Below are 27,217 nucleotides of genomic sequence, written 5' to 3' on the forward strand. Positions count from 1 at the left end.
TGTTAAAGGCACAGGAAACACTTAGAGGAGCTTAACTAAATAAAGAAAAAAAAAAAGTCATACCAAAAAATAGATATATTTAGGTCATCATTTTCATTCAGGACAAAGATGAACATTAAAGCAATTTCCTGAGAGGGGAAAACCTTTCCCAGATCTCTGCTAAGCAAAATCCAACTCTGCTGTGCACACACAGAGATATCCCCAGCCCTGAGATCAGAGGCACAGCCAACCACATCTGACAGGGATTAATCCCATCCCTCCTGCCTGGCTGGGCATGAGGAGACCCTACAAAAACCCCTGTGCCCTGAGATGCACCTCCACACTCAGGTTTCACCATTTCAAATGCAGGAATGGTTTTGTAGTCATGCCTAAAACAAAAAACAAAAAAACCAAACCAACAACAACAACAACAACAAAAAAAAAAAAAAAAAAACCAAAAAACCCCAAACCCCCCCCCCCCAAAAAAAAAAAATCCCTGGTTTCCACCGTGGATCTAAGATTTGAGGCAGTTCAAGGCTGGGGCAGAGACTGATTATTTCTCTTTTTTTAGTTTTATTTTTCTCCCTCTTAAAAACTGCTGAATGAAATTGTTCAGAGAGCAAACAAAGCAGGAATGGCCGTTATTTCCAAACATTCCAGACACTAACAAATGGCCAGTTATTAAAAAAAATCTTGGAAAAGCACGGTATTACAGGAGCTGCAGAGGGGAAAATCTTTTGCTGGCTGGGGAAGCTGAGCACTGACAGCTCCCAGCTCTCGAGTGCCTAATTGAGTTTGAAAGGCCTGTAAGTACCATTGACCAGAGCAGATGTCTCTCCTGAAAAGAGGGAAAGCTTCAGGAGGAAAAGAAACACAAAGAACCCTCTTGTTCCACTGCAGATCCTGGGAAAAAAATGCATTTAAAGTCCCTGGGAAGGCCAAGACATGGGAGCATCAGCAGAATTGACCCACCTGCTACAGACTGAGCAGGAGCTTCCAAAAGGGTCAAATTAAAGTGTTACTGAATCCTGTGTGGTACCTCAAAGCCACCAGCAGCCAGGTTGGACTGCATGGAATCATGGAAGGATTTGGGTTGGAAGAGACTTTAGAGATCATCTCATTCCACCCCCTGCCATGGGCAGGGACAACTTCCACTATCCCAGGTTGCTCCAAGCCCTGCCAGCCTGGCCTTGGACACTTCCAGGGATCCAGGCGCAGCCACAGCTTCTCTGGGCACCCTGTGCCAGGGCCTCCCCACCCTCACAGGGAAGGATTTCCCACAGTGAAATGATTTCTGTTGTCCTTTCACACCTTACCCATCCTGTGATTCCATGCCAGTGTACCTTAGACCTGAGCCACTGTGTGACCTCAGCAATTCCTGCTCCAGTCAGAGGATTCTGCACCAAATGGAAGGAAATTCAGAGCTTCCAGCAGGGCTCCATGGCTGCTCTCACAAGGGCACTGTGGATCCAGCCTTGCAGGGAGGGCAAAGAGAGCTCACCTGGAATTCTGCAGAGGGAAGGAGAGAAGATCCTGTTGTTCCCAGAGTGCTGACATAGATGAGCAGTTGAGCAAAAGGGATTTTTCTGCTCAGGAGGGGGAGTGTATGGAGCACTGGTGGTTTCACTGTATCTGATCACTTGACTCAATGCAAATCACAGAATTATTTAGGCTGGAAAAGACATCCAGGATCATCAAGCCCAAGCTGTGGCCCATCCCCACCTTGTCACCAGCCCAGAGCACTGAGTGCCACCTCTAGTCATTCCTTGGACACCTGCAGGGGTGGGGACTCCAAACCTCCCTGGGCAGCCCCTTCCAATGCCTGACCACCCTTTCCATGGAGAAATTCCTCCTGATGTTCAACCTGACTCTCCCCTGGCGGAGCTTGAGGACGTTCCCTCTCATCCTGTCCCTGTTCCCTGGGAGCAGAGCCTGATCCCTCCTGGCTGTCCCCTCCTGTCAGGGAGTTGTGCAGAGCCACAAGGGCCCTCCTGAGCCTCCTTTTCTCCAGGCTGAGCCCCTTTCCCAGCTCCCTCAGCTGCTCCTGGTGCTCCAGCCCCTTCTCCAGCTCCATTCTCTTCCCTGGACACAAAGTAAAGCTTCTCTCAGATCACTCCAGGATGGCAGAGCCCCCAGACTGACAGGGAAGCAGGAGTGATTCCATAAACCAGTTCCTTCCTCCAGCACTGAGCCAAGCACCTGCAGCACTAAACTGGCACAAAATCAGCAAAATGGAACATCCAGCAAAGCTGGCCCTGAACTGCCTGATCCTCCAGGTTCAGCTGCAACCCAAGGCCTCCCAGACACAGCCCAGCTGGAAAATCCTCCTCCCTGAGCCAGGAGGCTGCCACCTTGTGAGAAAGAGCACAGAGCCCTGTGAGATAAGGAAGGTAAAACCAAGGTCAGAGGCTGGATTGTCAGGATGTGATAAGCAGCAGCTCAAGGGGACAAGAGGAAAAACATCAACGTGGGAAGGCAGAAAATCCAAAAGGGGAGAAAAGTCCACACCAGTGGGATGATGGCATCTGAGCAGTGTGGAGGGTCCATTCCAACAACAGCTGAGACCAACACTCTCAGCTGAGGCCAACACTCTCAGCTGATGAACCCCCCTGTGGGCAGCAATGACACCTTCGGTGTCCTTCTCTGTGAGCAGCACAGACTTGCAGCTCACTAGGTCAGGTTGGACAGGGCTTGGAGCAACCTGGGATAGTGGGAGGTGTTCCTGTCCATGGCAGGAGGTGGCATCAGATGAGCTTTATTGTCCCTTCCTGCCCAAGCCATTCTGTGATTCTATGACAGTCCTCAATTGTGTGTGTCCTCAGATTATTTAAATTGGAAAAGCCCTTTAAGATCATCACATCCAACCATTGCCCAGCACTGACAAATCCACCTCTAAACCATGTCCCCAGATGTCACATCCACACACATTTGGAATAATTCCACTGCTTCCTTGGGCAGCCTGTTCCAATCCTGCTGACTTTGGAATACTTCCAAGGCAAATAATTCCACTGCTTCCTTGGGCAGCCTGTTCCAATCCTGCTGACAGAATCTCCATGCATGTCAACAGATCCCCCAAAAATGCTCCAGGGAGAGAGGCGGGGTCACAGGCTGCTGAGAAGTTTGTATGTTTTATATTTTTCATGCTATCTGGATTTAAAGGTTTTGTTGGTTGGTTTGTTGCCTGATTTTGGGTATTTTGCCTGATCTGGGGTATTTTTAAAATATAAATCCATGTCCAAAGGACTGCAAACATGAAAAGCCAGCCTGAGGTTCAGAAACAGGCTAATGGGGGAATATTGGAAACACAAACCAAGGGGAAGAAAGCAGGAGACATTCCATCATCCTTCCTCTCAGAGGCAGCATGGTGCCACCGCTCCAGGGGCTCCAAGAGTGTTCTTGTCACTCTCCCCATTCTCCACCACTGCCTTTTTTCTCTCCCTGACCACGGATCCATATCCAAAAGTGCTGCTCCTTCAAAGCTTTCTGGAGCAGCCTCTCTCAGAGCCTGGGGCTTGATCTCCCTGCCACCACCTCCCACACACGGGGGTTTTGTGGTCTCCCCTCTGCCCTCTGCCCTGCTGAACCTGCAAACCCTCCCCACCCACAGTGCTTGGAGAGCTCAGGGCAAGGAGCTCAGGACACGTGGAGACACATCAGGACACGTGGAGACACATCAGGGATGGGCTGTCCCTTTTGTTCCCTCTGACAATCCCAGAGGTGCTCAGTGCAGGGTTCCTGTAACGTGGCACTGCGGAAAGGATCAAGGTGTTTCTGCTCTCCTCTTCTGCTTTTAGCTCACAGCAACCTGTGCCAGGGCCTCACCACCCTCACAGCCAAGAATTCCTTCTCAATATCGCATCTATCCATGCCCTCTGGCAGTGGGAAGCCATTCCCTGTGTCCATGCCTTGTCCCAAGTCTCTCTCCAGCTCTCCTGGAGCCCCTTTAGGCTCTGGAAGGGGCTCTGAGCTCTCCCTGGAGCTGTCTCTTCTCCAGGCTGAACACCCCCAGCTCTCCCAGCCTGGCTCCAGCCCTTGGAGCATCTCTGTGGCCTCCTCTGGGCTCTCCCCAGCTGCTCCACATGGATTTTCACTTTACAAATCCTCCCTATGACTTAATTTACTCCAAGCATCGATGCCACGTTTAACACCCCAGATGCTGACTCAGCCTGCAGGGCTCTTCCCTCCTGGCTGTGTCCCTTTTCCATACATTTCTCCAATCCCATGTGCTGCCACGTGGGATCAAAAACAGCTGGACCAGCACAAGTGATGGGGATAAAGAGGCAGGGGAGCACAGAAGAAAATTTTAATTCAGGATTGCCACAGCCTTCCCCATTGTGAAATGACAGCATTGCCAACTGCTGGCAGCACAGCCAGGACACTCCATCTGCTTCTTGTTGCACAAGTGTCCTGTAGGGATCTCTGGAAGGAAATCTTTTTCCAAGAAAGGCAAAGGTTTGTGGGTTTTTTGGTTTTATTCCCTGAGGGAAGTGTAGAATCCAGAGCCCTGTATTTACCCCACTGTAGTACAAATTTCTGCTTTGTCACCAAAAAAACTGATGGATGTGTCTGCCCCACCCCTGGAAGTGTTCAAATTGGACCCCAAGAAATGGAGCACAGTACAAAAAAAAGCTAAGTAGTTTTCTGTTAAAAAAAACCCCACACAACAAAAAACACTAAAAAAACCAAAAACCAAACCAACCTGAACTCTGGAACAACTTTTATTCCTGCCATAAAGGTTTTATTTTGTTCCACCATGTACCTACAAGCCAAACCCAGGAAATTCCTTGCTGGGACATCCCAACAAAGTTTTCCATATCAGGAAAGAACAGCAGGAAACAGATTTCCTTTATCTCCTGTACCTTTTAATGAGCCACTTGCCAAAATAGCCTTTTTTCTTCAAGCAGTGACCATAGGCTCCACCTTTCAAACCCGAAACCATCCCCCAGACAGAACCAGTACCAACTGGGATGTGCAAACTGGTCAGGTGAATGGTTACAACCGACTGCCCAAGCTATAAATAATATTATTTTAGCGACTATGATGTGGTTTTTAGTGGTGTAACTACATGTGTGCAGTGCCCAGGTTGTCTGCCTGTATTTTAAGATCCTGAGGGAGCAGATTTGGAGCTTTAATGAGCTGACCTGCAGCATCAGAAAAAGCATACAAAGGCATCAGCAACACCCTCTCAAGAGAATATCAGAGTATCATATCAGCTCAGCTCTGAAGGACAAATGCCAGGGGCTTGTGGTGACATTTCCAGGGCAGGGGAAGCTGTGAGCAGCCCAGCCCAGCCCAGCCTCCCAAGCTCCATCCAGTGCAATGGGAATTCCTCCTCTTTGTTTCCCCTCTCACTGTTGGGGGAAAAATAGGCAGCATGGAAGAGACTCCTACAATGGCACTGAGCAAAACCACTTGGGATTTCCAAGAGAAAAATCCAACAGACTCAAGAAAAGGTTAAAGAAAAAAATTCAACTCTTGTTCAGATGGATTCCCCATCCCTGGAAGTGTCCAAGGTCAGGCTGGATAGGACTGGAGCAGTCTGGTCCAGTGGAAGGTGTCCCTGCCCGTGGCAGGAGGTTGTGATGAGAGGAGCTTTAAGGTCCCTTCCAACCAAACCATTCTGGGATTCTTTAGTTATTTTCCTTCCCCACCCACTAAAAATCAAAGTTAACCCAAATCAGACTGCCTGATCACTGCTGAAAATATTTTAGAACCTCCTCTGTTTCAACTGGGATTTTTGGCACAAATAGCGGCTGAATATCAATCTTTTCACATCAAAACCTTCAGCACCCATCCCTGTGTTATCTCATGGGCTGCACAGGCTGTAGGGCAGCACAAAGACTCCCAGCCTCCATCTGCTCCAACCCCAAAACCCACAGAAACTCCTCATCTTCCCCAGAAGCTGCAAAGACCACAGTGATGGCACAGGGAAACAGCCCAGCAGTTCCCAGCCTCCTGACTCACCAGCCAGGAGAGATCCAGGAGTTCCCACAGTTCCCAGCCTCCACTTCCCAGGAGCTGTTTGTCCTTTTTGTGTTCCCCTGCCTTAAACCAGCAGGTAACTGTGACCCCAGTCCCTGATGGACTGCAGAGTCACAGGATGGGTTGGGCTGGAAGGGACCTTGAAGATTATCCCATTCCACCTTCCTGCCATGGGCAGGGACAGCTTCCACTATCCCAGGTTGCTCCAAGCCCCATTCAACCTGGCCTTGAACACTTCCAGGGATCCAGGGGCAGCCACAGCTTCTCTGGGAACCCTGTGCCAGAGCCTCAGCACCCTCACAGGAATGAGTTTTTTCTTAATATCTCATCTAAATCTGTCCTGGTTTCCTTTAAAACCACTCCCCCTTGTCCATTCACCATCCACCTTCTTGCAAGGCTTTGCTTTACTCCCAACCCCTCTCCCTGTGAGCACCCCTGCCCTTCTTTCTTTGGAGAGATCAATACCACGATAAAAAGATCAATACCAGTATAAAACCTTGGCTAATCAAGGTTTATCCATCACATGCAGAGCTGCTGTCCAAGGCCCAAAGCCACTGGAGCAGAGCCCTGCAAGCCCCTCACAGCCTCGGGTCTCACCCTTCTCCTTTCTTCCCCCTTCTACCACCACAGGGCTTGCTCAGCTGTAAAATAAAACATAATCTAGCTGAAAAAAGGTAATTTTTTTTTTTTTTTAAGTAAAAGCTTAATCCAAGTCATAGCCACCCACATCCCTCCTGTGGGAAGCAAAGGACACAGTAATAAAGATTCACCAGCGTAATTAAAGAACTTTTTAGTCTTCAGGGTTTTAATTTAAACAGACACATCTACTATGCTTTCAACATATCTACAGCAAAGTTTACAGCCACTTTGTATCTGTTTTGTTCCCCCCAAATGGCTGAACCTTGAGCCATCATCTTCTTTTTCCTCAGATTTGTTACTTTGTCGTTGTTGCAATAAATTCCACGCTGCAGCAGCTGGGATTCTGTACACAGACAGCAAATACCTAACACCAGCACACAACTCCCAGCCCTGGCATTTCAAATTGTACAGGAAAAAATAAAAATAAAAAAAGACTGATGCAGCAGCCAAGTCCAAATAGCAGTTCCAGATGCTGGGCCAGCAGTGCACTCATCACTTGAACAGGCAGTAGTGAACAGACACAGCTCACGTCACACAGCGCAGCTGTGACAATACACAGGCAGTGCTGGGAGAAACCTCCCCCCTCACACAACCACAGCACTGCCCAAGGCTTTAGCAAAGCACACATGAGACACCAAAAATGCTGTACAGTGCAATTTTAAATTAGATCCTATGCAACAGGGACAATAGTGCACGTCAAAACCAGCGCCACATTCAAGACTTAATCGATACAATCAAAATATTGAAGGTACGTATTTCATATTTCCCTTATGAAAACTGTGCAAGTTAGTTCCTTTTCCCTTCTTTTTTTTTTTTTTTTTTGGTAAATGGCAGAGTGTCCTCCCCAAATTTTGTGAACCGACCCCCAAAATTTGGAGATGGGGCTTTCCGTGTCCAGCTTGTTACACAAAGAGTGCGTGCAAAAGAGCAGGAGCGCGGTGGCAGCGAGGGCGTAAGGCAGTGGCACAGGGAGGAGCCAGAGCTGGGCACTGCCCCAGCTCAGGAATTCACAGGGAATCTGCAAACTGAGGGTCATGGGGCAGGGATCCCCCTCTGAGGGAGCAAACCCATCACTGGTATTAAATATGTGATTTGATAGGGGAGGCAAACAGCAAAGCAGAGAATGGGAGAGAGCTGCTGTGAATCTGGAGCCTGGGAGGCACTGGAATGGAAAAATTCAAAGGGAATGTGGCAGCAGCGTGGCAGGACAGCTCTGGGAAGTGTCCTGTCCCAGGAGAACCTACACCACCACACATCTTGGCCCCACTGCATCTCCTACAGCCCTCCCAGGCAAGGCAGGGACAAGGTGCTGCAGGGCCCAGGAATTGTGGAATAAACTGCAGGGGCTGCTCAGAAGGACACCAGCACTGCCCCAAGGATTCATTCCCAGGCACATTCCCAGGATGCACATTCTCAAGGCACACACAGTGCTTGGGTGTGCATTCAACACAAGTGGAGGCTGAAATTGATGCCAGCTCAGAGGGAATGTGCTGCCTTTTGTTGGCTGTCACAGCTGGTTTCCCAATTTCCTCGGATGCCTGCAGTTTGCAGGAGAGGCTGGAGCAGCCAGGCAATTAGATCCAAAAAAACCCTCTCTGCTTCTCTATTATTTAGCTCAATCTATAATTACTGTGTTAGGGAATTGCATAACCTTTAGGAGTGTTTTATGTATAGTCTATTACAGGGAAAATAGTGCCTTCTGAATCCTTCCCATCTGGCTGGGGATAATGGATTTCAGATGGAGAAATTCTGAATGGGGTCGGGAAACACCACCCAGGCAGGTGCAGATCCCAAAGACATCATTTCAACGGGTGTACAATCATTTTAAGGGCTTATATGAGCAACATACCCAGAGGAATCACCAGGTTTGGAGGAGGGAACAGCCCAATTCTGCCTCCCCTGTCATGCAGAACAGATCCCCAGCCACCCTGAGCAGCATTCCCTGTGTCAGGCTGGATTTAGAGAAAAAAAGCTCCAAACCAAAAAAGAAATTGGCATTGCAAGCAGGGGAAATCACTCTTCTGCCTTAAGTGAGCAATGTTTTAAAAGGGATCGTGTTATTTTTTTAAGCCAGAGGACTTCAGGGCTAAGTTTAGCTTAGGCAAGAAGGAAATAAGGACTGAACAAAAGGCATTAAGGTAGCACTTGACCATTATCACATAATTTTATATAATTTCCTTGGTTATAGAATTTTCTTAGACTGTATTTAGTAGCTACATGATTTTTGCAGTTCCTGCCCAGCTACTTCTACAACTACAGATCCTGCATTTTCACACATATCTATGTGAAGTGGCTTTTAAATAAAGGCAGCTTCATTCCATAAACTTGAAAGCTCAGCAGTTTCCAGTGGCATCCCACCACTGACCTACTGCAGCTCTGTTCATTCCAGCACAACCAGGCTAACAGGAAAGCTCTTTTCTGGATAATCCCAGTCATATGTGCTGCTGTTAATTCAACTTTTCCCAGTCCTGTGCAGCTACCCACAGACTCAAGCTGAAAAAATGCCTCAGGGAGTATTTCAGACCTACCCCTACCTGTCTTTTTAAAGGAGGAAAAAAAAATCACAAGAGAACTCTGATTTTATAAAAAGCAGATTGAAGCCACAGAAATGGAAAGAGCAGCTACAAAAGACAAAGTTAAATGGGAAAGAGCTTATCCCTAAAGTCTTTAAGCAGTTTTAGCAGCTACAAATCATCTAAACTCTTAGTATTTTTTTGTAGTGTGATGGCCCCTTCATCTGCAGCAGATCTGTGAGGTCACCTGAACTTCCAGCTTCTGCTTTTGAGGTTTCACAAGATGGGCATAAGAGCACAAGAAGGAAAAGCACATCAGGTGCAACAGAAGTGTTTTGTTGAGTAGTAAATGAAGTGTTGCTCTTGCACCCCAGCAATGCTGTGAACCTGGCCAGGTGTCCAAACCCAACCAGGGGGGTTGGAATTTGCAAGAAGGCAGCTTGGCTCTGGTTTAAAGGACAGTTCTGAGCCCTGTTCTGCAAGTGGACACCCCCACCAACTACTAAACCTTTTTGTTTTCCAGGTAGAATAAAAAAAAAGTTTGTTCCTCCTTAGGAGATCATTGTCCACGAGGGACAATTCCACCTGAAGGTCATGGCTTAAACATTAGCAGCAGAATCCCTCCTTCAATTCTGTATTGCACTGAAATGTCTTGCTCTGGTTTGGTATTTAACTTCCTGCTCCCGAGCCAACGCTGAACACAAAAAACCAAGTGTGAGATGTGAAGGCTACTGAGAGTATTGTGTAGACTGGCAGAACATGTAATTTGATTTTAACAACTTCTAGATTTCCTAGGAAATTAAAGAACTAAGCTGCCTTACCTAACCTTGGAGAAAAAAGGTGCTTCCAGACAAAATGCCTTTACCTATGTATATAGAACTGTGTATTTCAATCCTGTGAGCGTTCAACAAAACCAGAAGAAGTCTAAAATAAAGTGGAGACATCCTGTCTCTTGGCCCATCCTGGTCATCCACACAGTTGGAGGTAAAGAGTTCCAGCTTCTGCTGACACTGTACCCAATTCTGAAACAGAACAGCTGCCAAGAGGGGACATTGTGCCCAGCTATGTCTTCTGTAAACAAAACAAAAACCCCTCCCCAAAAAGCAGGGAGGTTGATGGAGTGAGGGGTTCAGCAGTGGGAGGCTCAGCTGTACCCAAGGGCTCAGCAGAACATGCACTTTCCATGTTTCTTCCTCCATGTAAAGGGGAAAGCAAAGGCCTGAGGCAAAGCCCAGCTCAGGGCTCCTCCTCCGGCACCTCCCCATCGGTCTCCATCTGCGCCAGCTGCCGCCTCAGCGCGTTCACCTTGGCCTGCAGCACCTTGTTGTACTTGATAATGTTGACCCTTTCTTCCTCGGCTTCCTCCAGGAATCTGGAAGGCCTGTTCCATCGCAGGAAGACACCTGGAAGCCCAGAGACACCCAAGTCACAAGGAGTTCTTGAAACAAGGGGGAATTCATGAAGGTTGTTCACATTCCGGCAGCTCTCAAGCAAGGTGCACACAGTTCACATTTTCTTCCCTTTCCCTCCCTCACTATAAGGCTTCCCCTCTCCTCTCCAAGTTCACCATCCTACTACACAAGGTTAATAAAAGAAACATGAAAAATGAGGGGGGTTCATTCCTTTTTTCCTCCTAAACTCATCTGACCCATCCATTTTCAGTCTCCACCCTGCCATGACAGCCTGCTTGTATGATGAACTCTTCAGCAGCCACGGGATGGGGAAAGTTTCTGCAGCAGGGAACCTACTGCACATGGATTCTCCAGAATAGTCAGCAATGAAATCTGACAAAAAATCACAAAAGAGATATTGTCTGTAACAGGGAAAGCAAAGCTGGCTCACCTTCCCAGAGCTGCAGGCTCTGTGGTGCCACAGAGGGCCAGATGACAAGGCTGTTGGCCTCATAAAGAGGGTTCTGGAATCTGCTCAGCTCTTCAGGCCTGTTCACCCAGGACCAGAGGGACATGGTCTTCTGAGGCAGCTTCAGTTTAGCCCTAAGAAATTCACAGGAACAAATCAGTTTTTATACACTTGGATCTGTAAGGCTCTTATTAGAACCACACAGACAAGGCCACAAGATTTTCCAGGTGCTACTCCCCCCAAATAATTCAAGTTAATCCCTTCACCATCATGGCACAGGTGAAGGGCACAGGTGATCCTAAAGCAACATGGCACAGGTAAACCTAAAGCAATTAACTCAGCATAGCTGATTACAAATAGTTCTGAGTAAAAGATGAGGAAATAACACTTGTAAGATGGCTGCCTGCTGTCCATCTGAAGAATCAGTCACCTCCCCACTGTGGTTTGAGTGCCAGGTTTGGAAAGGAATCAGGCTCCTGTCTTAAGGTGGAGCTGGAAGGTGGGGCAGGGCTGCATCAGGGAAGGATGGAAATGGAACTCTCGAGCACATAAACGCAGTTTCACTGCTGGAATGGGCACGTCTGACAGGTCCCCCTGGTGGCAGGAAGGAACTGAGCACACAGAGCAAGCAGCGCTGTTTTCCTGAGCAATCCCACCTCCAGCAGTTACAGGGATCCCTATGCCTCAGACTCCAGCAAATCTCTTTCTGCCTGCACTGGCAAATTGGACTGCCAGCCAGGCAGGAGATTCACCACTCCTGTGAATGCTTCAGACAGCACAAGCTTAACATCAGACTTCAAGCCCTGTCTGTGCTCCCAGGCTGACGTGCTCAGATGTGACAGGCAGGTTATTACACATAACATTCAATACTCCTCCAAATTTCACCTCACTGGTTTCAAGTCTAACTTGGTTTTGCAGATGACTGGTTCAGCAGCCCTGTAGAAGGCAGCAGAGTCTCTTCTAAGCCCAGATTACTTTAAGGACAGAGAGGTTTACAGGAAGCTTTGAATTCCCTTCCTTCCCTGGAGTATCATTTCTGTTTTTCCCTTCCTGTCCAGTCCAGCAGGAGACCCTCAGCCATGGCCTTACTGGGGCCAGGAGTCCTGAGGGCAGAATTTCCAAGGTCCAAACAGGAATCCCAACCTCCCTGGCAGCTGTGAGCAGCTCCAGTCCTTCACCCTCTTTCTACTCCCAGAGGGATCTCAGGACTACCAGGCTACAGAGTCACATTCCTCCCTCACAGGTGAGGGACAATTGTCAGCTGTGGCCTATGCCTGCCTCAGCCTCCTCTTCCAGGCCTGCATGGACAAGTCTGCTTCCCACAGCTGTGACTCACACCAACTCCAGCTGGTAATTCTTTCATGGAAGAGTTTCTGTATGGGAAACTAAATAAACTGGTGATGGGTGGAGATTTTTGGCCAGGTTGGATGGGATTTGGAGCAGCCTGGGATAGTGGAAGCTATGGCAAGTTGAAGCCCATGGCAAGTGGTTGGAACAAGATGATCTTTAAGGTTTCTTCCAACTCAAACCATTCCATGATTCTGGGACCTTCTTTTAGTGAAATTCAGCCAAATATTTAAAGGACTCAAGTCAAGCATCCTTACCAACCTTTCACTTTCATTGTTCCCCAGGAAAGTCCCGAACTGGGAAGCGTAGGCATGCTCAAAGAGCAGGATGAGGAAGTGCTCGTTGAACTCGAAGGAGCAGGGGAACTGCCGATGGATCTGCCACACACATTCCAAAAAAAGCAGGAATACCGGGGCCTCCCACTTCTGTTTGCTGTTGGAATAGGCTGACTGGGCACAGCGCTGCTGGAAAGGGTGGCCAGCCTGGAGGGAATCAGGGACAGCATCACACACCAAGGAATGGGATGTGAGGATATGTGGAAAAACACTTCAGAATAAGTTCTGTCCATGCAACTGCTTAGGCAGCCAGGACCAAGCTGTTAGAAACCATTATCCCTCTGCTGCTGGGGCACCTCAAATCTGGGATTCAGTTTTGGGCTCCTCCTGACAAAAAAAGACACTGAGGAGCTGGAGAGAGCAGGGAAAGGGGCACAGCCTGGAGAAAAGGAGGCTCAGGGGAGACCTTGTGGCTCTGCACAACTCCTGACAGGAGGGGACAGCTGGGGGTGGGGGGTCAGGCTCTGCTCCCAGGGAACAGGGACAGGATGAGAGGATATGGCCTCAAGCTGTGCCAGGGGAGGTTTAGATGGATATTAGGGACAATTTCTTCATGGAAAGGTTGTCCAGCCCTGGCACAGCTGCCCAGGGCAATCCTCGAGTCCCCATCCATGGAGGGATTTAAAAGCCACACGGATGTGGCACCTGGGGACATGAATGAGTGGTGGCCTTGGCAGTGCTGGGGGACAGTTGGACTTGACAGTCTTAAAGGTATTTTCCAACCTAAATGGTTCTGTGATTCTATGATTGATTTCCCTGCCTTTCTCAGGCTGTGTTTGATCACAGAATGTGAGCAGGAACAAGATGGGGTGGGTGCACTGGAGGACCAGAGGTACAAAGAGCACAGCTCAGGTTTTGTGGTTTTCTCTGAACAGTTTTCTGTAATGAGATGGAAGAGGTGCAACCTGGTCCAGTGGAAGGTGTCCCTGGCCATGGCAGGAGGTTGTGATGAGAGGAGCTTTAAGGTCCCTTCCAACACAAACCATTCTTGATAAGAGATGTTTACCCTGAGCACACAAAACAGGCAGTTCCCCAAAATCAAAAACCTGCCATGAGAGGCAGAGGCCCCAGGAGTGCCAGAGGGACAAATGACTCAGGTAATGATGCTGCTCTTTGGGACAAAGGAGACTCACACTTAGCAGGGCTGCAACTCAGGCTACCTCTCAGGCTATTTCCCAACCCCAGTGTCTCTGGAACTGGTTGTTGTTCTGTCCAGGGGTATTCCTTACCTGCAGCCACTCCCTCACTACAAGAGCCTCGAAGCCACGGATGGTCCTGCACCTTGGATCCAGGATGATCTGTGCCAGGGAAGTGACCTGGAGTGTGGAATCAGTTCCTTCACTGCCATGGACTAACACTGAAGCACCTTCCCTGGGAAAGGAAAAGGTGGGAAGGGATAAGAGTATGAATGAGCAGAACCCGTCCCAGTGGATGCCATTACACCCCAATGGACACCAGTGTTGAGGTTTTGCTGGCTCTTTACCACCACTGCAGCCCCATCCCACATGGATTTAACCTGGATCCTCATCCAGTGACCTGAGCTCTGCATCACTAAATGACATAATCCATGTCTTGCTGAGCAGTCTGGAACTCCAGATCCTTTCCCACACTGACAGAAGGTGCACAGTGAGATCACCCTTGTGGTTCTCACTCTTTGGGATTAGCATCCCTTTGAGTTACAGCTTGGAAGTGCAACTCATCCCATTCCACCCCTGTCATGGGCAGGGACACCTTCCACTAGCCCAGGTTGCTTCAAGCCTGGTCCAACCTGGCCTTGGACACTTCCAGGGATGCAGTGGCAGCCACAGCTTCTCTGGGCACCCTGTGCCAGGGCCTCACCACTGCTATTATACAGAGTTTCTCCCTAATATTTAATCTAAACCTTCCTTCTCTACTAATGTTTGCCTTTCTCTACACTCATTTTCTAACACTATTTTCACCTTTTATCTTGTAGGCCTTTAAGATGTTGGAAGATCTGTCCCAGCCATTCCCTCCCCATTAGAACTCCTTGTCAGCCCAGCTCTGACCTCCAGGCTCTGAGTGAGGCAGGTCAGGCACCTGGAACTGACTTGCCATGGCTCCACATGGTAAACACAAAAAGCAAAGCTGAGGTTAAAAATTATGAAATCAGCCACTGTCCCAACAAGCCAGAAGGGTTTCATCACTGATCTTCCCCATTACATGCTTGCAGGAAAGAATTTCAGATAAAACTACTGATCCAGAGCAATCCTTTCCTGGCACAGCCAGTAATGAAACCAGCACTGTCAGAGCTTTTAAAAAGCACAGAGCTCCCATTTTAATGCAGCAGTGCTGTTTCACCACTGAGCCTGCATTTCAGCTGCTTGTGTGCCTGCAGAACACAATCCCCAGCTGCTATGAAAGGCCAGGTTTTCCCTAAATTTTGGGATGGGCTTTTCCCACCCAGAGCCACAGATAAAACCAATTTAGATTCCTGAATCTGTCCTTACAAACCCTGGCAGCTAACAGCAAGCATTGGCTCTGCAGCCAGAGGTGTGAGCATGAGTCAGCTGAGTCAGCAGCATTTATGAAAGAAATGTCAGGTTAAAAGAGGTCACAAGCACTTAGAAGGGATGAGCAGGATTGCCTGGATAGGGCTGTGGGGATAAAAATACAAGAGAGGAAAAAGCACTGGACCAATTCCTGGGGAAAACAAGGAGATGACATTGTTTTAACCCCTGGAAATGAGGTGTGGTATTGAAATTTGCAGCCGAAAAGAAAAAAAAAGATTTGCTAAAAAAAAAAAAAAAAAAAAAAAAAAACTGTGTCCCCTTTTCCCTGGGGACCCTTTTTTCCCAGGACCTTCAAAAAAAAAAAAAAAAAAAAAAAAGACATCTGTGTCCCCTTTTCCATGGGGACCCATTTTTCCATGGACCCATTTTTATCCAATCCTTCAATGAAACTCTCTAAATTAGCTTGGCTGCAACAGACACAGGAATATACCTTAAAAACACGATCCAAAACCTTTTCTTAGCCCAGATTTCCTCTCTCCTCCTGATTTATTGGAGGAACATTCCTCTGCCATGAAGAAACAGAATCTTCCATGGGTACAAGTGAGCCAGACTACGGTGGGCAGTTATTGACACTGCAAGAGGTATTTAGTGAGCAATCTGTAGCCAGTGAATGAGCAGCCCAAGACTTTCTGTGGGAGATTTACCTGTCAATGCACTGAGCAGCCAGACAAGCTGCAGTCAGCAGCTCCTTGATGTGAGTGAGCCAGTTGGAAGCTTCCAGTTTACTGAGCCAGCGGTCCATGTTGTGTGACTGGTCATTGCAAGCCTCCACCAGCTTGATGAAGCTCTCCTGCAGGATATGAAACCTTTGGGAAAAGGAAAACATTGTTGAAAGCACAAGCAGTAACATAGGAATGAGGACATGGATTATTTAGTCTTTGTATATTGTGTTTATTCATTCCTCTCTCTCTGATGCTGTAAATAATCAGCAACAAATATAAGTTAACACAAAATCTTTAGAAGCAACACCAAACACTTCAAGTATTTGCCAGGAAATTCCTTATTTAACTGCTCAAGAGCTGGCCTACAGCTCCAGTAATATTACTTCATGTCTGTGTAGAAGGATTCCCCAAAATTAAGGCTTTAAGAGAAGTTGAACAATGCCAGACTAAAAGTCTGTTTATTTAGCAACTTGTCTCCAAATGACTGAACAATAGTAGATATCCAGAGAAAAGCACTGGATTACAGAATCATGGAATGGTCTGGTGTGGAAGAAAACTTAAAGCTCATCTTATTCCAACCCCTCACCATGGGCAGGGACACCTTCCACTATTCCAGGCTGCTGCAAGCCTTGTCCAACATGGCCTTGGATACTTCCAGGGATGGGGCAACCACAGCTTTTCTAGACAAATCCTCTGGATAAGAGGAGTGTGACAGCCATAGAACAAACCCTCCCCTGCAGAGGTTTTCTGGCAAGGTACCTGCTCCTTCCTGTGCCAGGGGGAATACAGGAAGGCTGGAGTGCGGCTGAAGATGGTCAGGAAAAGAAACAGCACAGGCAGATGCCTGATGGCTGAAACCTGCAGCAGGTTGCTCAGAGCAAGGAACCAAACCAAAAATCCCCTTATCATCCACATGTCCTGGATGACATGCCACACGAGGAACATGACCCTGTTGCCAGGAACCAGGATACACAACTCTTCTTACAGGAGCAAATCCTTTGTGAAGGTATCACTGCTCTGACAACCCGACACAGCCAAGCTCAGGGGAGAGCCTGATTTCACCCACCTCTCGATGTATTTGTGAATCCTCCTCCACTGAGGGTAGTGCACTTCTTGTTCAAAGCCCCCTCCCCTGGCCCTGGCCTGCTGGGCAACAGTCAAGGGCCGGGTGTCGATGACGAAGCCGCGGCGGCCGGAGCGCAGCGTGGCGTTGATCAGCTTCTCGTCCTCCTTGCAGCGCCGCCCGTTGGTGCCCGTCAGGGGCTGGCTGCTCCTCATCATCGCCTGGGGAGGCACAAAACCATGCAAGAGGCACTGGAAGTGGACAGAGTTCAGACTGAAAGGCACCAATGAGCTCAAAGCCTTGCTCTGAATCCTTCAGTTGTTTCAAGTTCGATCCCTCTCAAGGATTGAACGCATTTAAAACTGATTTAGAAATCCTTGAATCCAGCAATCGTTTGGCTGGGCAAGTTTTAAATGCCAGGCATCATCTCAGAGGCTGTATCCCTTCAGTGACACCTCAAGTATCATCTTTGTGAACTACTGAGCTGCCTTCCTGCTGATGGCTCCTTTACAAACCCTGGCAGTGTTATAAATCCCTGGAAGCGTTCACAGCCAGGTTGGATGAGGCCCTGAGCAGCCTGACCTGGTGAGATGCATCCCTGACCATGGCAGGGTGTTGGAACTAGATGGCCCCTAAGGATCCTTCTGACCAAAACTATCCTGTGATTCTATGAAACCAACTTTTTCAGGATTGTCATTCTCAAGGTCTATTCCCAACTCTGTTCTCAAAACACTCAAATTGCTCATGTGTTAAAGGTGACATTTTTACCCCATGGATGGACTGATAAACCTCAAGTCCACAGACTGAAGAGCTGAGATTTCTCTTTAGCAAATGCCTTTCAATTCAGAATACCAAATCAGCAGCTCAAATCATAACAAAAATGTGAGGGCAACCAGTCAGCAATGCTAGGTACAGCTGAGAACTCAGAGCCAGGAGGGCAATGAGAGTGACAGCATTACTGTCACAACTGCAACATTCTGAGCCAAATACTGTTGTACTCCTCACATGAAACATGCACAACTTGGAGACATAACTGTGCAAAACTCTACCTTCAATGGTTTTCAGCTGAGCTGAGAAACAGTAAAAAGCACAACTGATATGGAGCAGGCGGTTGGCTGCTTTTAAAGCAAAATCCCAAGGTACTTCTGAGTCAGACTAGACAGCTTCAAGTTGAAGGCTTACAAATCTTGGCCACAGGAGGTGAGAAAGCATTAGAGCATTTGAGCAGACTGTATCAAGTTTAAAAGCCGCAGGTTGGACATCTCAGCACCCTCAGAACTGGTTACATCAGCAAGAGACACAATAACCCAACACTTTCATACAGTGCATTTCTTAATTACAATGTATCAGTCACTCCATTAGATTCTGGCTTGTTAAAGTCTGTGCAAGACCAAGAATTTGCTACTCCTGAACAGAGTTACCCTGCCAGGCTCAGAGAACAGATTGTTCTGATCCTCCTTGAACAGTCACACAGCAGAAGCAGCCTTGGCTCTGCTGTCACCACGGCTGTGACGAGGACCCACTGCTCACAGACAGGACAATGTGGCTCCTGCCATCCTTTCTATGAGAACTCTTGGCAGACACAGCCAGCCAGGGTGCCAGCAGTGGCTTTACAAGGCTCATCTTGTTCTTACTGCTGTAAGTGAGCTGCTGCCATGCACATTCCCAACCAAGCAGATTAATGGCTATTTCTAGGATAGAGATCACTCATTCCATCACCCAGAACCAGCTTCACTGAGGAAGCCAGAAAATAAACCAGCAACTCTTTTAATTCCTGAGCATGAAACCAACAGATTCCCACATCTCCTTCAGGCACAAGCACCCCTCAAACTCAGCTCACCATCCCATTTTTCTTGTGGTAGTAGCTCAGCACCGGGAAGCGGCCACCGTGGCGGAACAGGGCGACTTTGCGGAGCGCTTCATCGTCGATGGATTTGGGGACAATGACAACTGGAGGGTAGGAGGGACACACAGAGAATTCCTTGTTCACACAGCTGAGACGCCATTCATTGGTCTGAAAAACACCAGAACGCAGCTTTGGGTCAGAAAGGACATTATATGGGAGAGGTAACAGGGAAGAAAGACTTCCATGCACAGGATAAAGCACACACACAGAGTCGTGTTTGTGATCTGTTCCATTTGCACCACAAATTGTCCTTTAAGTAACCATTTACAGGGCTGTTGACCCCTTAATTTTTCCAGCACATCCCTTGGTGCTCCCTGCAATCACCTCCCTGCAATCACCTTGCAGCAGTTCCCAGAAGCTCATTCCCCAGAGTGCAGATAAATCTTGGAAGCAATGGAAGAATGAACAGGTGTCTCTGGGTCTTGAGCAACAGTTCCCCCTTTGGTTTATCCATATCCACAAACAGCACAAAATAAGCCCATGTGGGCAGAAATAGGTGACTGTGGCTTTAAGTTGTTTCACAGGCACAGCAGACAGCAAGGGGAGACCCCACAGAGAAATGTATTCACATCTTCAAACAGCACAAAATAAGCCCACGTGGGTAGAAATAGGTGATTGTGGCTTTAAGTTGTTTCACAGGCACAGCAGACAGCAAGGAGAGACCCCACAGAGAAATGTATTCCCCAAACAAGGGGGAAAAAAAGTTCATTTAGATACAGAGAATATGGGCCCAACCCTCCATCTGTGCTGAAAGAGCTCACAAGACAAAGGTGGCCAAGAAAGGCAAAGAACTTCCACCCACTCCAGATGCTGAAGCTGCTTTGAGGCTCAAATTTCAATTTAAACATCTCCAGTTTGGTTATTTTCCGTGGTTTCAGCTACAGTTCTTCCTCCTAAAGCACCTTCTGGAAGGGGCCCAGCAGCCAAGCACTGAGGGCTCATCAGGAGCCCTGTGATGTAACTGCTCCAGCTCACACCAGCCAAAGCCCTGGGAAAGAAGTGCTGAGTGTGGCACCTCACAGGCACTTGGCATGAGAATTCCAGCTACCTGATACCCAGGGTCACCCACAGGCCTTGGCTCCAGCCCAGGGAAAAAGGTCAACGAGGAGCTTCTGCAGCAGGGAGAGACCTCAGAGATCCATCAAACCTCTGCTCATCTCAGTTCAAGCAAAGTTTGAGGCAGACAAAAAGGCAGAGGGATAAGGCAGGCAGGACAAAATGAGAGAAGAGCACAACAGCTAAATCAGGCTGTGACAAAATACATGAAATCCACATCAATTCAGGTCTGTTAACTTAACATGAATTAACTGCACACCTCTGATCAGAATTCCTTTCTTCCAGATCCTTACTACCCCTTGCCACACACCTCCTGATTGCTACCTGCTTATAAAAATGCACCTGACTGGCTCACTGGTCCACTGGAAAACTGGGATCAGTTCGGGAATGTCTTCTGGCAATGAAGCCCTTCCATCAACTGAACAAGCTGATCTGACTCTATTTCAACAGAAGCAGCTCCAAGTCATGGGATGTGTGGCTTAGGAGACAGGAAAATTGTCCTTTTTGGTGGCAGCCTAAAAAAGATGCTGGGAAAAAAAAATAAATATCAGCATCAAGAGCAGTAATTGCTGTTTGCAGCAGCCCAGCTGGACAGTTTTGCACCATCCCTGCTATAACCTTATTTCATTATTCATTAGCCTCAAAACAGCTCCTCTGAACAGCTCCATTTTATAAAAAGCAGAGCTTCTCACAGATGCAAAGTCAAATTGCCTCTGGCCATCACGTTGTGAGCAGAGATGAAAACTTCTGGGACACAAAAGGATGAGGCTGGCCACAGCTCCAGCTTTCAATGCACCTTCAATGGGATTTTTAACAGGGTTTTTGGGGGGTCTGTCGAGTGTGCAGTTTGATTACCATGAAAAAAATATGCATGGATGTGGAATATCAAACTGATAAAATCCTCACCATGACACAGGATGTGGAGAAAGCAAAACCAGAACTCTGAGGAACATGTGGGAGACTGGCTGTCCCTGGCACCACCAGTATGGAAAGGAATGGAGGAGCAGCACCTGATTTATCCCCCACTCTGGTAATTTAATGCTGCTCTCCTCCCCATTTAGAGCAGAGATCCTGTTATGTCATCCTGGTGTAATTTCCACGACAAGGAGGAGGAGCCTGGCAGCACTTGGCACCATTTGTCTTCCCTCCAACAGCTCCTGCTGCAGAGATCACATTAACCTCTGCACTGCCAGCTCCAGACTGCCCAGATCAGCTCCTTTAGCTTTGGCCTGGCTGGAATTTGGAAGCAAAAAGGGCCATCAGTAACTGGAAGAGCGAGGCAGCAGCACAGGAAGGACTGCAGGGAAAGGGATGAAGGGAGACCTCACTTTGAACCAGGTAATTGTGCTGTGTGAAACTCAGGGAGTGAACCTTTAATTTTCCCAGAAAGACATCTGAACTTCTAGGAATCAAGAAAAGTTAAGAATAAAAGCAGCAAAGGGATGAGGGCTCAGCAGAAAGGAGAGAGAATTCCACAGGAAAGTGAAAGCACTGATTTTTAAACCCAATGCAAGATCAACTCTTGGATTTCTACTTTTCTTGTCCTGATACTTGTTTATAGAGACACTGATTCCCAAATGTCCAAGCTGTCACTCCTCCTAAAACTGAAAATTGCCAGGACAGGTCGTTTTCCACAAAACATTGGGAAACAAGTCAAGCTCTACCAAAAGGCCTTTAAAAAAAGTCCAGAACCCAGCATGAATCTTGGGAGATCCTGCAAAGCAGCAAAACCAGAGACCATTCCCAAGGAATAAGCCCTGCTGGGATCAGCTTGTGCATGGACAAGGAGCAGAACAGATGTAAGGATTGATGCTTGTCTGAAAAGCAAAATATTATTCACAATTACCATTTAACCTGAGCCCAAACCCAGAAAATTCTGATTTCTAAAAGGAGCTCTGACACAAAGATGAAGCACAACTGAGTTGTTCAGAACCCTGAGTTCTTTCCTGCTAAAAAGGGAAAGAAAATAGAGAAAAAAGGGAAGTGAAAAGGAAAGAAAAGAGAACAAAAGACAGGGAAAGAAAAAGGAGGGGAAAGTAAAAAACAGAGAAAAAGGGGGAAAGAAAAGAGGAAATAAAAAGGAAGAAAAGGGGAAAAGAAAAAGGAAGAAAATAGGTAAAGGAAATGAGAATGAAATAAGTGATTTTCGTGGCAATAAAATAGCTTTATGTTAATTATACTGGCAGTGTACAAACTCCTCAGGCCTCTTCACTTCATTTTAGAAAACTAAATTTGGAAGCAAAATTTTGGAATTTCCAGAGTTAGTTTTCATGGTCCTGCAGTTCTGGAATTTGGCAAAAGAGAAACCTCTTGGCTCTCCTCTGACTGCTCAGAGAAAATATGAACCCCTGCACATACTCTGAATTCCACTCACCCCTCACTGTGCAGTGAAGAACACAAATTACATGTCATATTATCTAAATATTTAATATTTACATAACTTTTTCAAAAAGTATTAACTTTTACACTGCACTTTGCCATTAAAGAGTGTTGAAAACAACTCTCCTGCAGCAGACAAATATGGAATTAATAAATTACTAGAGCTGTAGGGTGGGTGAAATAGTTTTTAACTTGTTATCTTACTGGGGAAGGTACAGATCCAGGTGGATGATTTAGCAGAGGCAGGAACCTTTGGAATTCTACTCATTTGACTTCTGGGAGAAAGATTTAAATCAGCCATGTCCTTGTTCCAGCCTGTCACATAAAGCAGTGTCTTTACAGAACAAGAATTATTTGGTCAGCGAGACGTTTATCTGCTGTTCAGGAGATGTAAATCATTGGAAGGTGGCTTTTGACACCATTCTGTTCAAAATGTGAAGTTTTGGGTTAAAAGCCAAGAATTAATTAATCAACAGCTGTCAGACATGGAGATTTTAAAGGAATGAATGACTGGCCTGGAAACGTGGAGCTAAAAAGTAATGAGGTTTTTAAATGTGATTCTTACACAGAGAATATGTTCAGAAAGCCAAGAGATTGACAAATGAAGATTTAAATCCCTGAAAAAATAAGGAAAAAAAGCACATCAATGGATCCATGTGCTGGATGTGATAACAGCTGGTCTGTCTTTGGATGGCAGAGGAAGATAAGACACATGAGAGTGCTTTAATTAGGAGACAAAAATAGCAAGGCCTCTGAACCCCTTTAATGTTCTTTAATTTTCTGGTGATTTCATCAACTGAATTTGGTCAAGCTGATCACATTATTCAGTTGTTACTCATAGCCAGGAAATGATACAGGCTGCAGACAAATTGGACTGCAGAGAGAAAAAAAGAATTAAAAAAAAAATCAATATTCTTGGATGCTGCACTAATGGATGTGGGCTCAGAAACCTGAGCTGCTGGAGAAGAGCACGGACTGGATGTGAAACAAAGACCTGGAACACAGAGATGCAAATCCAAGGAATTATTAAAACAGGTTCCTGCACCCAAGATAGCTCCCACTCTACCAAATTCAGCATCCTAAAAGGAAATTTGAGCAAGAGAAACAACAGGCAATGCCACAAGAACAATTCCTACCCAAAACAAAATCAATGTGCTCAGCAGCACCTGGAAAAAGAGAACTGGAAGTTTCCTGCTTTTTGAACCTCCTGAATATTTCCCCAGAATCAATTAAAGGAAAAAGTGTTTCAAACTGGGCATCTTCATTGTCATCCTCCTAAAGAGAAATTTTTTTAAACCAGTATCATTTCAATGAAGGCTTTGACAAAGATTAATCTCATTCTACTCCAGATCAAAATTAACAACAACAAAGCCAGGACAATGGATTTCAATTTCTTCTTCCAATTAGAGAACCATCCCCAAAGGCCAAAAACATTTCCTACCTTTGTGATTTCCTGAAAAAGGCCTCAAACCTCCACTGGTACAAGGTGAAGGAGCAAACAAATGTCTTATGAAGGAGCAAACAAATGTCTTATGAAGGAGCAAACAAATGTCTTATGTCACAGAGGGAATATTTCAACAACACTCACTTCTCACCCAGGCACCAAATGGATTTTTAACCATCTGGGATTTCCAGTCCAGCCACTACTGGATGAAACAGTTCACAGAACATCCAAGTGCCTGGGAAATTGCTCAAATCCCACTCACCACTGAGCTGAGGAGCTCAAACTCCTGTTCCAGCAGAAAGGAGGACCATCCATCCTCCAGGACCTCGAACATGGGCCGGTAGAAGAAGGGATACATGAGGGTGACTGAATCCAGGGTGGAAAGAGCCTGTGTGGACAAAGAAGTTATGGAATCACAGGTGGGGCTTGGAAGGAACCTTAAAGCTCATCCCATTCCATCCCCTGCCACAGGCAAGCACCCCTTCCACTACCCCAGGCTGCTCCTAGCCCTGTCCAGCCTGGCTTTGAGCAATTCCAGGGATGGGGAGTCCAAAACCTCTGGGAAATACCCCACAACTCCATGTGAAATATTCCAGATTCTACTTTGCCTTTCAAAACATGAAAACCTAACTGGAAAAAAAAATAAAACAGCTCTTAAGGTTGAGGTAAGCTCAAGACCTGCAGGTTTTCTGGCTGATGGTAGCTGCTCACCTCGATGGAGCTGGCAATGTTCAGACACTCCTCCATCCCTGGGATGTCCAGCTGGATAATCCTCAGGTCCTTGCATTTTATGACAATGGTGCCCAAGGAGCCCACGAACCTACAGCAAGACAGGAAAAAAAGAGTCCCATAAAAACAGGATCCTCTAAGGCAGGAGAAGTGGCACAACTCTTCCCACAAGGCAAATCTCCATGAGTGGCAGTTTGTGTGCAGGGGCACCTTTCAAGAAAATAAAGAAACAAACACAACTCGTTATTTGCTGTTTGCAAGTTTGGTTTTATTTTCATTTATTCCATCCTTCTGCTGTGGTGGGGAGTGGAGGTGTTACATGATAAATATCACACTGCTGGGAGGGTGGGGGTGCCCTGGCACAGGGTGCCCAGAGAAGCTGTGGCTGCCCCTGGATCCCTGGAAGTGTCCAAGGCCAGGCTGAGGACTGAGCACGGGAAGAAATTCCCTGAGGTTTCCAGCCCTCTGCTCCTTTTCTCTCTCAGAAACACACACGGAAATCAGGAACAAATTTAATCAACAACAAACCTCATCAGCACCCAGCAACTCCCCCATCCCAGGCTCTGTGCTTTTTTTAATCACTGATTTCTTGCTGGCAGAAAGGAGCTCTGTTCTACCAGACTTCCTTAAAGGGCTTTAGACACAGAGGAGGGATTTTGTAATTAATATAAAAATGAAGTATTATCATCAAGCTGGAGAAAGGACCAAGGTGAGGGAGCAGAAGACAATGACCAGGTGAGATGGGGCAGACACTCAGTGAGGGGCAGAAATGAGCGTAAAAAGAGAAATCTCTGAATTCTCTGTAGCTAAAAGAGCATGGGCAAGAAAAAAACGGAGCTCTGCAGCTACAGCTCAGCTGTAGCACAAAAAGCACATTGCTAAAGGGTTATTGATTCCCATGAGCAGCTGGAAAAGTGAGGGATGGTGCTGTTGAGCAGCAGGAGAAGATCTGGGGCTGAGCAAGTCCAGAACCCAATCCTGCCGCCACTTTTGGAGGGTGGCACAAGGCAAACCCCTTCAGCAGTGCTCTGACATCCCTCTCTGTGCACAATGCATCATTTATAAAGTGCTTCAAGGGTGGACAAACCCACTGAGCAATGAACACAGAGCAAAAAGGGTTAAACACAAAAATTCTGACTCTCCACAGGACCAAAAAAACTATCCTTGAAATGCAACATCAAACATGAATGTTCAAACAGAACATGGGAACCCTGCTCTGGGCCCTGAGAGAATCACTGGGGTTGGAAATGGATCATTGAGTCTCTGGGGATTTTTGGAAGGAATTTTGAATGAGTTAGAGACAGGACCTCTGGGCTGGTTTTGCTGATGTGGTTTATTGTTCTTATCTTCTACCAAGGGTGAGCTCAGCTCACATCTTTACTGCACAGCTCAGAACAAGACCCTTGGTTACAAGACCTTTTAAGGATTTACTGACCAATAAAACACTGCCAAAAAGGATATTTATGCTTTTGACCCAATCCTTAAATATTTCATCTTATGGATTCATGCTACAGTGGAAGCTTTCTTAGCCAATCATGTTCTGACACACAAACCTACAGTACTGCACTCTAAACTCCTAGTTTACCTCTGTAACTACTTTTATTTTTTCTATATCTCCAACTCTAAAACTCCAAACTTTCTTCTTCTTAGCTTAACGTGTCTCTGCTTTAAACCGCAAATCCACATTCTTGCTTCCAGCACCTAAGTTTGGGAGCCTTTCCCAAGGTCTCAGATCAAATCCTGGGTTTAATTCTAAGCTTTGGCTTACAGGCTCAAAGTTCTGAGAATTCCCTGCATTTCAGATTCCAGCAGAGCCCAACCTGTGACCGACCCCACCTTGCCACCAACCCAGAGCACCAAGTGCCACATCCTGACCTTCCTCAGACACCTCCAGGGATGGGGACTCCAAACCTCCCCGGGTATTCCAAGGGTTTAAATCTCCCTTTCTGCGGAGAAATTCCTCCTGATGCCCAACCTGAACCTCCCCTGGCACAGCTCAAGGCAATGTCAGTGCCCAGAGCATCCCTCCTGCTCTCCACACCCGGGATTTGGCACAGCCGAGGTGCCAGCCGGCCTTTCCCAACCACGAGGCGTTAGGGCAGGGAGAAGGGAAGATCACCTTTTGTCGATGGAGTCGATGTTGGAGTGCAGCAGCCACAGCTCCTCGGCGTTGTCCTGCCGCCGCGACGAGAAGATCAGGTGGTGGCCGGTCAGGCACAGCGTCCCCTCCACGGCCGGGTGGAACGGGCGGTGCAGCACCACGTTATCCGCCCGCGGCGTCTTGATCAGCTCGGCGAACTCCATGCTGCGGGGGGAAAACTCACCGGGAAAATTCACCGGGAAAACGGGCGGCAGCCTCGGGAACACCGGCCGGGAAAGCCGGGGAGGGCGTGTGCGGTGCCGCCCGGGCGGGCGGGGGCATCACCCGCGGTGGCGGCGGCTCCTGAGGACCGAGAGCGACGCGGGAGGGACCCGCACAGGGCCCCCGTTCTCCCTCAGGGCCGGACCGGGGCTGTCGAGGCGGCGGTACGGAAGGGAGCGCGGGGCGGCGCGGGCAGACCCTCGGTGCTGGCTCGGGGAGGCCGAGGGAGCCGCAGCAGCCCCGGGCCCCCCAAGATTCCCGGGATTCCCGGGAGCCGCCGGCGGAGCGGGATGGGCCGGAAGCGCCGCCCGGGAGCCTCCCGGGTCACGTGACGGGCACCCGGACCAATCCGCGCTCGGGATCCTCAGGGAGACAGAGAGGCGCGTAAAGGGTCCGGAGCGCGGCGCGGCCCCGCCACAAGCGTTCCGGA

General features: G+C 47.7%; 1 protein-coding gene and 1 long non-coding RNA gene across 3 annotated transcripts; one reads left to right on the forward strand and one right to left on the reverse strand.

Annotated features, from left to right (window-relative positions):
- Positions 1-1,413: 1,413 nt before the first annotated feature.
- On the reverse strand, positions 1,414-27,162 carry MTMR9 (myotubularin related protein 9). Of its 2 annotated transcripts, XR_005954236.1 has the most exons (11): positions 26,545-27,162; positions 24,408-24,516; positions 23,959-24,084; positions 18,752-18,925; positions 16,915-17,132; positions 15,831-15,992; positions 13,885-14,026; positions 12,582-12,802; positions 10,956-11,107; positions 9,979-10,516; positions 1,414-1,488 (listed from the first exon to the last, which is right to left on the reverse strand). XR_005954236.1 is itself a non-coding variant. In XM_041426109.1 (10 exons), the coding sequence occupies exons 1-10, from the start codon at positions 26,727-26,729 to the stop codon at positions 10,350-10,352; spliced, it is 1,656 nt and encodes a 551-aa protein (XP_041282043.1). In that variant the 5' UTR covers positions 26,730-27,162; the 3' UTR covers positions 6,740-10,349. The 2 variants fall into 2 exon arrangements, 1 of the variants encoding a protein (XP_041282043.1); XM_041426109.1 differs by lacking the exon at positions 1,414-1,488 and having other exon boundaries at positions 6,740-10,516.
- Positions 20,977-23,830, forward strand: LOC121347453. Its single transcript, XR_005954237.1, has 2 exons — positions 20,977-21,211; positions 22,822-23,830. It is a non-coding gene; the product is annotated as an uncharacterized LOC121347453 (long non-coding RNA).
- Positions 27,163-27,217: the final 55 nt, after the last annotated feature.

The sequence above is a fragment of the Onychostruthus taczanowskii genome, unplaced genomic scaffold (genome assembly GCF_017590055.1).
Source record: "Onychostruthus taczanowskii isolate IOZ18803 unplaced genomic scaffold, ASM1759005v1 scaffold90, whole genome shotgun sequence".
Lineage (NCBI taxonomy): Eukaryota > Metazoa > Chordata > Aves > Passeriformes > Passeridae > Onychostruthus > Onychostruthus taczanowskii.

Coding starts and splice junctions, on each gene's coding strand:
- MTMR9 (XM_041426109.1), bottom strand. CDS start 26,729: ATGGAGTTCGCCGAGCTGATCAAGACGCCGCGGGCGGATAACGTGGTG. Junction 24,517..26,544: donor ATCGACTCCATCGACAAAAG/GTGATCTTCCCT, acceptor GTCTTGCTGTAG/GTTCGTGGGCTCCTTGGGCA. Junction 11,108..12,581: donor GGGAACAATGAAAGTGAAAG/GTTGGTAAGGAT, acceptor TGAATTTCTTAG/GGCTAAACTGAAGCTGCCTC.